A 12,746-nucleotide genomic window follows, 5' to 3' on the forward strand; every position below is an offset into this window, starting at 1 on the left:
CTGTAGGCATATGAGGCCGGACTAAGCCAGTGACTCTCCAAGAGCAGTCTGGCCCCAGTCACTGTAGTCACAGCTCCCTGGGACTGATTGATGTAGGCCATGTCTCCTTGGCCAATTTCTGGTCTTCATTATTCCTTAGGCAGTTTGCACCAATTCTTGCATCTCTGTTCCCGTGTTACACCTCTGTGTCAGGATATCAGATAGCTGGAAGAGCACAAGCTGCTTGGGACATAGTGCGGATCGGAGTATAACTGATAAGACTCAAGAAGTGCAGGAACTGCCTATCAATCATGTCCACCGGGTGTGACTACAACCACTGAGTGTGAACTAGTGTCAATAAATAAAAGCCTCGCCAGGCTAGCCTGGTTGCATTTGCATAAGATGAGCTGCGTTTTATAACTTTATTTATTTTATAACTTCATTCCATTATTGTAATGTCATAAGAAGACTGAAATTGAATACGGCTAGTTCAAAAATATTATGGGACTTGTCAGGTTCCTTTTAAGTGTACAACTCTAACTGAGAATTCTATTTTTCTTCTAATTGCTTTTAAAGTGACTTTTTGGGGGATTATTTTTTTTTTTTATGTGTTTTGAAGCTTATTAATATGTCGTTGGACACGGTTACCTTGGATTGTAGGGCTCAGCACAAAGACAATATGTACCTGATTTCAGCTGATCCAGAATTTTCATGACCCCTTTCAGTTGCAGTTGGTAGCCATCTGCTTGCGTTACAGCCTCCTCTTGTTTGCCTTCAATGTTCTTAAGAATTGACCGGTGCTCTTGCTCCAGTCGTACTCCCTGGGCTTTGAATTCTTCAATTTCTCTTTTGATCTGTAAAATACAGACACTCTTCACATCCCTGTACATCTAAACCTAGAGGTCTGCTCAAAGCTACATCCTGGGGAAAGTGGATGGCTCCGCAGACACCACCATGTTTTAGTGATATCGGTGTTTTGACACCTTGTCTTTTATCTCAATTTTTGCCTTACTGCATATCTACAGAATCCTACATCAAATACATGAATTATAATAAAACAGAGAATATGTATTAGTAGCTAAAGTTTTCAGAATGTAGAATATCATTAAAATAAGCAAGAAGAGTAAAAAAATAATAAATTGACATAAAAGAACCTGCCCAACTGGATGCATCTGCGTCGTATTCATCTATGTACAGTGCCTTGCGAAAGTATTCGGCTCCCTGGAACTTTTCAACCTTTTCCCACATCATGCTTCAAACATAAAGATACCAAATGTAAATATTTGGTGAAGAATCAACAACAAGTGGAACCCAATGGTGAAGTTAAACGAAATTTATTGGTTATTTAAAATTTTTGTGGAAAATCAAAAACTGAAAAGTGGTGCGTGCAATATTATTCGGCCCCATTAATGCCAAACGATATGTTTGGCGTAAAGGCAACACAGCTCATCACCCTGAACACACCATCCCCACTGTAAAACATGGTGGTGGCAGCATCATGGTTTGGGCCTGGTTTTCTTCAGCAGGGACAGGGAAGATGGTTAAAATTGATGGGAAGATGGATGGAGCCAAATACAGGACCATTCTTGAAGAAAACCTGTTGGCGTCTGCAAAAAACCTGAGACTGGGACGGAGATTTGTCTTCCAACAAGACAATGATCCCAAACATAAAGCAACATCTACAATGGAATGGTTCACAAATAAACGTATCCAGGTGTTAGAACGGCCAATTCAAAGTCCAGACCTCAATCCAATCGAGAATCTGTGTAAAGAGCTGAAAACTGCTGTTCACAAACGATCTCCATTAAACCTCACTGAGCTCGAGCTGTTTGCCAAAGAAGAATGGGCAAGAATTTCAGTCTCTCAATGTACAAAACTGATAGAGACATACCCCAAGCGGCTTGCAGCTGTAATCGCAGCAAAAGGTGGCACAACAAAGTGTTAAGTTAATGGGGCCGAATAATATTACACGCCCCACTTTTCAGTTTTTGAATTTCCACAAAAATTTAAAATAACCAATAAATTTGGTTCAACTTCACAATTGTGCTCCACTTGTTGTTGATTCTTCACCAAAAATTTACATTTAGTATCTTTATGTTTGAAGCATGATATGTGGGAAAAGGTTGAAAAGTTCAAGGGAGCCAAATACTTTCGCAAGGCACTGTACATACAAATACAAAATATTAATGATGTAAATGATAGACTATTTTTAGCATGGTTATCTAGAATCAGCGCTTGCTAGAATTGAGTACTGCTCAGCATTCTTTGCTGTAATTTGTAAGCTTTCCTCACATGGCTTTATTATTTAACAATTGTTTTCCTCATAAAATAAATATACAAATTGAGTGTTGCAATTTTCCTAAGACCAGACATGTCACTTTCCACAAGGACAAAATTTATCACAGAAAATAAACAAGCCAAAGCTGCCTCTTTCCTGGCAGTTGATGGCTGAATTATTCACCCATCATCTGTCTTTAACAACCGCGGGCCTTCTCTTGGGGATGTTAACCTGTTGAATGACGCTGTCAATCTATGACAGTGGCATTTACAGCTCGTCTGCAGGGGGCGCATTGCTCATCGGCGCATCAGCAATGCGATCACGGGATGTCAAGGAGTTGCTGTGACAGCCAGGGGTCTGCTGACTGGAGTTCATAGGAAACCATGACTATGATTTTTACTATATAAAGCAATACTGTGACATTGTTGTATGTAGCACAACAGATCAGATCATCACAGGTTCAAGTCCCCTAAGGGAACTAACAAAAACTGTGAACAATAACAGTAACAAGAATTTATTAACGAGATCAAAACATAGTAATTACCCCAAAATAATATCAATAAAAACATAACCATGCCCTTACAAAGCCCCATGTTCCAAAAATTGAAAACATTACAGTTCTTGGAAAATGGGAAAATTAAGATTTGACAGCCACCATCCATGGAGAATGGTGGAATCTCTTCCATTTAGTCAATACTTATGAACAAGAAGGATTGTTAGTGATGAGAGTATATTGGAGAAACCCTTAGATGAAATGACTAAGACATTTTTGGATCATAAATATCCTAAAAATCTGAGTAATAAATGGAAGAACAAAGTGATCAATGTCAATAGAACTACTAGTCCATGAGCCAAGAACCAAATTTGACGATATCGGTACCAAGCGGAGTGACTAATTCTCTTTGGTATTTTTAGGTAGATGCATGTCTGTAGTTTATTTTTTGATATGATAGCCCTTACATATACGTAGCTTATTAACCCCTTCAGCCCTAGGCCTATTTGTACCCAAGTGCCTAAGCCAATCTGACCTGTGCCACTTCATGGGCTAATAACTTTGGAACGCTTTCACCTATCCAAGCCATTCTGAGATTGTTTTCTCGTGACATATTGTACTTCACGTCAGTGCTAAATGGGAGTCAATATATTTTACCTTTCTATATAAAAAAATGCTAAATATTCGGAAATTTTGGAAAAATCTATACATACAATACAATATACACTATTGAATAAAATTCCTAATGGGGATAACATTTCCAGAAGGTTGCCATTAGTGACCACATATTGTGAGGAGAGTAAGGAAATCACCAATATAATTAAACAGCATTGGCCAATGTTAGGAAAATGTCTTCCTGAAATAGAAGACTATAGAAATCCACTATTGATTTCATACAAACGATCTAGAAACATAAAAGATAAGGTTCTCCGTTCAGATATAGGTCCTCAGAAGTCTACCATCCAAACATCACTAAGGCTACGTTCACATTTGCGGTCAGCGCCGCAGCGTCGGGCGCCGCAGCGGCGCCGCATGCGTCATGCGCCCCTATATTTAACATGGACATGCGTTGTCCTGCGTTTCGCGCCGCATGGCCGCAAGCGTTGGACGCAAGAAACGCATCAAGTTGCATTTTTTTTGCGTCCAACTTTCGGCCAAAAACGACGCATGCGGCGCAAAACGCAGCGTTTTAGCGTGCGTTTTGCCGCATTTTTGTTTGCGTTGTGCGCTGCGGCGCCGACGCTGCGGCGCACAACGCAAATGTGAACGTAGCCTATCTGGTAGGACCAGGACTGGTTGTTATCCTTGTCTTAATTGTATTACCTGTCCTTATATTATGAAAGGTGATAAGTTTCAATGACATGACAAAAAAGATTTTTCGTAATAACCATTTCCTAACCTGGTCATCCGAATTTGTAGTTTATCTCCTATAATGTCCCTGTGATTTGTGGTACGTGGGGGAGACCACCTGGGATTTTAAGACCTGGATAAATCATCATAGATATATAATACGCAAAAAGAGTTTAGATTTACCAGTATCAAAACATTTCACAGAAAGTGGACATTTGGAAAAAAATTTAAATTTAGGATTATTGACCATGTCCCACCTTTTGGAAAGGGTGGAGATCAAGTGAGAATGTTACAAATCAAGGAACTACAATGAATTAAGAAATTAAATACATTAAAACTGTATGGTCTCAACTCGGTATATAAATTAGGCTTTGCCCTTTAGTGGTACTGCTGGCCTTCATCCCCCTTGTAAAATTCCTCTTCTCCTTAACATAGTTTATGAATTACCGTTAATACTAGTGTATTAGCTGAGTTTTTCAGCATATTTTTTTGTGTTGAAAACGCCCCCCTCGGTTTATACAGGAGTCATGGTCCCAGTTTATGGTGGGGGGAGGGGGAGCGGGGGAGCAGCGGGTCACAGGAGGCAGAAGCCGGCGGCTGCGGCTAAAGCCTGTGCCCGCTGCCAAAGAGAAATGAACATTCACTGCACAGGCAATGAATATTAATTTCTCTTATAGCGCTCACACAGTTACAGCCGCAACCGCCGGCTCCCAGCAGCTGCTGGGCTCTACTGGGTGCCCGCTCAATAAGGTAATGAATATTCAACTCTTTCCACTCCCATAGGCTGGAGAGAGGTGAATATTCATTCCCTTAATGAGCGGGGACACGTGATCATCCGGCTGCAGAAACTGCTGGAAACAGGAACGAAATGCTGCGAAGGCGCGCAGGGAAGGTAAGTAGGATTTTTTTTAATGCTTTTCTCAAGGGGGCCATACATACAAGGATGGGGATGATGAATCATGCAGACAAGGATGGTAATAAGGAGCCATGCATAAAAGGATGGGAATAAGGAGCCATGCATACAAGGATGGGAATAAGGAGCCATGCATACAAGGATGGGAATAAGGAGCCATGCAGACAAGGATGAGAATAAGGAGCCATGCAGACAAGGATGGGAATAAGGAGCCATGCATGCAAGGATGGGAATAAGGAGCCATGCATACAAGGATGGGAATAAGGAGCCATGCATACAAGGATGGGAATAAGGAGCCATGCAGACAAGGATGGGAATAAGTAGCCATGCATACAAGGGTGAGAATAAGGAGCCATGCATACAAGGATGGGAAAAAGGAGCCATGCAGACAAGGATGGGAATAAGGAGCCATGCAGACAAGGATGGGAATAAGGAGCCATGCATACAAGGATGGGAATAAGGAGCCATGCAGACAGGGATGGGGATATGAAGCCATGCATACAAGGATGGGAATAAGGAGCCATGCATACAAGGGTGGGAATAAGGAGCCATGCATACAAGGAAGGGGATAAGGAGTCATGCATACAAGGATGGAGATCAGGAGCCATGCAGACAAGGATGGGGATAAGGAGCCATGCATACAAGGATGGAAATAAGGAGCCATGCATACAAGGGTGGGAATAAGGAGCCATGCATACAAGGGTAGGAATATGGAGCCATGCATACAAGGGTGAGAATAAGGAGCCATGCAAACAAGGATGGGAATATGGAGCCATGCATGTATAGATGGGAATAAAGAGCCATGCATGTAAGGATGGGTATAAGAAGCCATGCATACAAGGATGGAGATAAGGAGCCATGCAGACAAGTATGGGAATAAGGAGCCATGCATACAAGTGTGGGAATAAGGAGCCATGCATACAAGGATGGGAATAAGTAGCCATGCATACAAGGATAGGAGTAAGGAGCCATGCATACAAGGATGAAGATAAGGAGCCATGCAGACAAGGATGGGGATAAGGAGCCATGCATACAAGGGTGGGAATAAGGAGCCATGCATACAAGGGTGGGAATATGGAGCCATGCAAACAAGGATGATAATTTGGAGCCATGCGGACAAGGATAGGGATAAGGGGCCATGCAGACAAGGATGGGAATAAGGAACCATGCAGACAAGGATGGGAATAAGGAGCCATGCATAAAAGGATGGGAATAAGGAGCCATGCATACAAGGGTGGGAAAAAGGAGCCATGCATACAAGTAAGGGAATAAGGAGCCATGCAGACAAGGATGGGAATGAGGAGCCATGCATACAAGGATGGGAATAAGTAGCCATCTATACAAGGATGGGAGTAAGGAGCCATGCATACAAGGATGGAGATAAGGAGCCATGCAGACAAGGATGGGGATAAGGAGCCATGCATACAAGGGTGGTAATATGGAGCCATGCAAACAAGGATGAGAACATGGAGTCATGCAGACAAGGATGGGGATAAGGGGCCATGCAGACAAGGATGGGGATAAGGAGCCATGCATACAAGGATGGGAATAAGGAGCCATGCATACAAGGGTGGTAATATGGAGCCATGCAAACAAGGATGAGAATATGGAGTCATGCAGACAAGGATGGGGATAAGGGGCCATGCAGACAAGGATGAGAATAAGGAGCCATGCAGACAAGGAAGGGAATAAGGAGCCATGCACAAAAGGATGGGAATAAGGAGCCATGCATACAAGGGTGGAAAAAAGGAGCCATGCATACAAGGGTGGGAATATGGAGCCATGCAAACAAGGATGAGAATTTGGAGCCATGCAGACAAGGATAGGGATAAGGGGCCATGCAGACAAGGATGGGAATAAGGAGCCATGCAGACAAGGATGGGAATAAGGAGCCATGCATAAAAGGATGGGAATAAGGAGCCATGCATACAAGGGTGGGAATGAGGAGCCATGCATACAAGGATGGGAATAAGTAGCCATCTATACAAGGATGGGAGTAAGGAGCCATGCATACAAGGATGGAGATAAGGAGCCATGCAGTCAAGGATGGGGATAAGGAGCCATGCATACAAGGATGGGAATAAGGAGCCATGCATACAAGGGTGGTAATGTGGAGCCATGCAAACAAGGATGAGAATATGGAGTCATGCAGACAAGGATGGGGATAAGGGGCCATGCAGACAAGGATGAGAATAAGGAGCCATGCAGACAAGGATGGGAATAAGGAGCCATGCACAAAAAGATGGGAATAAGGAGCCATGCATACAAGGGTGGAAAAAAGGAGCCATGCATACAAGGGTGGGAATATGGAGCCATGCAAACAAGGATGAGAATTTGGAGCCATGCAGACAAGGATAGGGATAAGGGGCCATGCAGACAAGGATGGGAATAAGGAGCCATGCAGACAAGGATGAGAATAAGGAGCCATGCATAATAGGATGGGAATAAGGAGCCATGCATGTAAGGATAGGAATAAGCAGCCATGCATACAAGGGTGGGAAAAAGGAGCCATACATGCAAGAATGGGAATAAGGAGCCATGCATACAAGGGTGGGAAAAAGGAGCCATGCATAGAAGTATGGGAATAAGGAGCCATGCAGACAAGGATGGGAATGAGGAGCCATGCATACAAGGATGGGAATAAGTAGCCATCTATACAAGGATGGGAGTAAGGAGCCATGCATACAAGGATGGAGATAAGGAGCCATGCAGTCAAGGATGGGGATAAGGAGCCATGCATACAAGGATGGGAATAAGGAGCCATGCATACAAGGGTGGTAATGTGGAGCCATGCAAACAAGGATGAGAATATGGAGTCATGCAGACAAGGATGGGGATAAGGGGCCATGCAGACAAGGATGAGAATAAGGAGCCATGCAGACAAGGATGGGAATAAGGAGCCATGCACAAAAAGATGGGAATAAGGAGCCATGCATACAAGGGTGGAAAAAAGGAGCCATGCATACAAGGGTGGGAATATGGAGCCATGCAAACAAGGATGAGAATTTGGAGCCATGCAGACAAGGATAGGGATAAGGGGCCATGCAGACAAGGATGGGAATAAGGAGCCATGCAGACAAGGATGAGAATAAGGAGCCATGCATAAAAGGATGGGAATAAGGAGCCATGCATGTAAGGATAGGAATAAGCAGCCATGCATACAAGGGTGGGAAAAAGGAGCCATACATGCAAGAATGGGAATAAGGAGCCATGCAGACATGGATGGGAAAAAGGAGCCATGCAGACAAGCAGGGCCGGCCCGAACGTATAGGTGAACTAGTTAGCCGCCTAGGGTGCCGACCCTAAGAGGGGGCCAGAGAAAAATTAGAAAAAAATATAAAAAATATTTTCAAAAGGCAAAAGGTGTATGGAGCGGAGCTGAATGTGTATGAGGTGTATGGAGCGGATGGGGATAAGGAGCCATGCATACAAGGATTGGAATAAGGAGCCATGCATACAAGGATGGGAATAAGGAGCCATGCAAACAAGGATGGGAATATGGAGCCATGCATGTAAGGTTTGGAATAAGGAACCATGCACAAAAGGATGGGAATAAGGAGCCATGCATACAAGGGTGGAAAAAAGGAGCCATGCATACAAGGGTGGGAATATGGAGCCATGCAAACAAGGATGAGAATTTGGAGCCATGCAGACAAGGATAGGGATAAGGGGCCATGCAGACAAGGATGGGAATAAGGAGCCATGCAGACAAGGATGGGAATAAGGAGCCATGCATAAAAGGATGGGAATAAGGAGCCATGCATACAAGGGTGGGAAAAAGGAGCCATGCATACAAGTATGGGAATAAGGAGCCATGCAGACAAGGATGGGAATGAGGAGCCATGCATACAAGGATGGGAATAAGTAACCATCTATACAAGGATGGGAGTAAGGAGCCATGCATACAAGGATGGAGATAAGGAGCCATGCAGACAAGGATGGGGATAAGGAGCCATGCATACAAGGATGGGAATAAGGAGCCATGCACACAAGGGTGGTAATATGGAGCCATGCAAACAAGGATGAAAATATGGAGTCATGCAGACAAGGATGGGGATAAGGGGCCATGTAGACAAGGATGGGGATAAGGTGCCATGCATACAAGGATGAGAATAAGGAGCCATGCATACAAAGGTGGTAATATGGAGCCATGCAAACAAGGATGAGAATTTGGAGCCATGCAGACAAGGATAGGGATAAGGGGCCATGCAGACAAGGATGGGAATAAGGAGCCATGCATAAAAGGATGGGAATAAGGAGCCATGCATACAAGGGTGGGAAAAAGGAGCCATGCATACAAGGGTGGGAAAAAGGAGCCATGCATAGAAGTATGGGAATAAGGAGCCATGCAGACAAGGATGGGAATGAGGAGCCATGCATACAAGGATGGGAATAAGTAGCCATCTATACAAGGATGGGAGTAAGGAGCCATGCATACAAGGATGGAGATAAGGAGCCATGCAGACAAGGATGGGAATAAGGAGCCATGCATACAAGGATGAGAATAAGGAGCCATGCATACAAGCGTGGTAATATGGAGCCATGCAAACAAGGATGAGAATATGGAGTCATGCAAACAAGGATGGGGATAAGGGGCCATGCAGACAAGGATGAGAATAAGGAGCCATGCAGACAAAGATGGGAATAAGGAGCCATGCACAAAAGGATGGGAATAAGGAGCCATGCATACAAGGGTGGAAAAAAGGAGCCATGCATACAAGGGTGGGAATATGGAGCCATGCAAACAAGGATGAGAATTTGGAGCCATGCAGACAAGGATAGGGATAAGGGGCCATGCAGACAAGGATGGGAATAAGGAGCCATGCAGACAAGGATGAGAATAAGGAGCCATGCATAAAAGGATGGGAATAAGGAGCCATGCATGTAAGGATAGGAATAAGCAGCCATGCATACAAGGGTGGGAAAAAGGAGCCATACATGCAAGAATGGGAATAAGGAGCCATGCAGACATGGATGGGAATAAGGAGCCATGCAGACAAGCAGGGCCGGCCCAAACGTATAGGTGAACTAGTTAGCCGCCTAGGGCACCGACCCTAAGGGGGCGCCAGAGAAAAAATAGAAAAAATTATAAAAAATATTTTCAAAAGGCAAAAGGTGTATGGAGCGGAGCTGAATGTGTATGAGGTGTATGGAGCGGATGGGGATAAGGAGCCATGCATACAAGGATTGGAATAAGGAGTCATGCATACAAGGATGGGAATAAGGAGCCATGCAAACAAGGATGGGAATATGGAGCCATGCATGTAAGGTTTGGAATAAGGAGCCATGCATACAAGGGTGGGAATAAGGAGCCATGCATACAAGGATGGGAATAAGGAGCCATGCATACAAGGATGGGAATAAGGAGCCATGCATACAAGGATGGGAATAAGGAGCCATGCATAAAAGGAGGGGAATAAGGAGCCATGCATACAAGGATGAGAATAAGAAGCCATGCATACAAGGATGGAAATAAGGAGCCATGCAGACAAGGATGGGAATAAGGAGCCATGCAAACAAGGATGGGAATATGGAGCCATGCAGACAAGGATGGGAATAAGAAGCCATGCATACAAGGATGGGAATATGGAGCCATGCATACAAGGGTGGGAATAAGGAGCCATGCATACAAGGGTGGGAATAAGCAGCCATGCATACAAGGGTGGGAATAAGCAGCCATGCAGACAAGGGTGAAAATAAGGAGCCATACAGACAAGGATGGGAATATGGAGCCATGCATGTAAGGATGGGAATAAGGAGCCATGCAGATAAGGATGGGAATAAGCAGCCATGCAGACAAGGGTGAGAATAAGGAGCCATACAGACAAGGGTGGGAATAAGGAGCCATTCAGACAAGGGTGGGAATAAGCAGCCATGCATACAAGGGTGGGAATAAGCAGCCATGCAGACAAGGGTGAGAATAAGGAGCCATACAGACAAGGATGGGAATATGGAGCCATGCATGTAAGGATGGGAATAAGGAGCCATGTAGACAAGGGTGGGAATAAGCAGCCATGCATACAAGGGTGGGAATAAGCAGCCATGCATACAAGGGTGGGAATAAGCAGCCATTCAGACAAGAGAGAGAATAAGGAGCGATACAGACAAGGATGGGAATATGGAGCCATGCATCCATGCATGTAAGGATGGGAATAAGGAGCCATGCATACAAGGGTGGGAATAAAGAGCCATGTAGACAAGGGTGGGAATAAGCAGCCATGCATACAAGGGTGGGAATAAGCAGCCATTCAGACAAGGGTGAGAATAAGGAGCCATACAGACAAGGATGGGAATATGGAGCCATGCATGTAAGGATGGGGGGAATAAGGAGCCATGCATACAAGGGTGGGAATAAGCAGCCATGCAGACAAGGGTGAGAATAAGGAGCCATACAGACAAGGATGGGAATATGGAGCCATGCATGTAAGGATGGGAATAAGGAGCCATGCATACAAGGATGGGAGTAAGGAGCCATGCATACAAGGATGGGAATAAGGAGCCATGCATACAAGGATGGGAATAAGGAGCCATGCAAAAAAGGATGGGAATATGGAGCCATGCATACAAGGGTGGGAATAAGCAGCCATGCAGACAAGGGTGAGAATAAGGAGCCATACAGACAAGGATGGGAATATGGAGCCATGCATGTAAGGATGGGAATAAGGAGCCATGGAAACAAGGGTGGGAATAAGGAGCCATGCAGACAAGGGTGGGAATAAGCAGCCATGCATACAAGGGTGGGAATAAGCAGCCATTCAGACAAAGGTGAGAATAAGGAGCCATACAGACAAGGATGGGAATATGGAGCCATGCATGTAAGGATGGGAATAAGGAGCCATGCATACAAGGGTGGGAATAAGCAGCCATGCATACAAGGGTGGGAATAAGCAGCCATGCAGACAAGGGTGAGAATAAGGAGCCATACAGACAAGGATGGGAATATGGAGCCATGCATGTAAGGATGGGAATATGGAGCCATGCATACAAGTGTGGGAATAAGGAGCCATGCATACAAGGATGGGAGTAAGGAGCCATGCATACAAGGATGGGAATAAGGAGCCATGCATACAAGGATGGGAATAAGGAGCCATGCAAACAAGGATGGGAATATGGAGCCATGCATACAAGGGTGGGAATAAGGAGCCATGCATAAAAGGGTGGGAACATGGAGCCATGAATGTAAGGATGGGAAAAAGGAGACGTGCATACAAGTGTGGGAATAAGGAGCCATGCATACAAGGATGGGAGTAAGGAGCCATGCATACAAGGATGGCAATAAGGAGCCATGCAGACAAGGATGGGAATAAGGAGCCATGCAAACAAGGATAGGAATATGGAGCCATGCATACAAGGGTGGGAATAAGGAGCCATGCATACAAGGATGGGGATAAGGAGCCATGCAGACAAGGATGGGAATATGGAGCCATGCATGTAAGGATGGGAATAAGGAGCCATGCATACAAGTGTGGGAATAAGGAGCTATGCATACAAGGATGGGGATAAGGAGCCATGCAGACAAGGATGGGAATAAGGAGCTATGCATACAAGTATGGGGATGAGGAGCCATGCAGACAAGGATGGAGGTAAGGAGCCAAGCATACAAGGATGGGGATAAGAAGCCATGCAGACAAGGATAGGGATGAGGAGCCATGTAGACAAGGATGAGGAGCCATGCATACCAGAATAGGGTCTAGGGGACAATGCATACCCTGCTTATACTTGAGTCAATAAGG

At 44.7% G+C, this 12,746-nt stretch overlaps 1 protein-coding gene across 4 annotated transcripts in view; it reads right to left on the minus strand.

Moving 5' to 3' along the window:
- The window catches only part of ODAD1 (outer dynein arm docking complex subunit 1), a 346,929-nt gene that overhangs the window by 92,686 nt on the left and 241,497 nt on the right, over positions 1 to 12,746 (minus strand). For all 4 annotated transcript variants that reach the window (XM_077259489.1, XM_077259486.1, XM_077259488.1 and 1 more), the window contains exon 11: positions 665 to 833. In XM_077259489.1, the coding sequence (XP_077115604.1) occupies positions 665 to 833 (169 nt within the window). The remainder of the gene's footprint in view (positions 1 to 664; positions 834 to 12,746) is intronic.

This window comes from Ranitomeya variabilis, chromosome 4 (assembly GCF_051348905.1).
Source record: "Ranitomeya variabilis isolate aRanVar5 chromosome 4, aRanVar5.hap1, whole genome shotgun sequence".
In the NCBI taxonomy this organism is placed as follows: Eukaryota; Metazoa; Chordata; class Amphibia; order Anura; family Dendrobatidae; genus Ranitomeya; species Ranitomeya variabilis.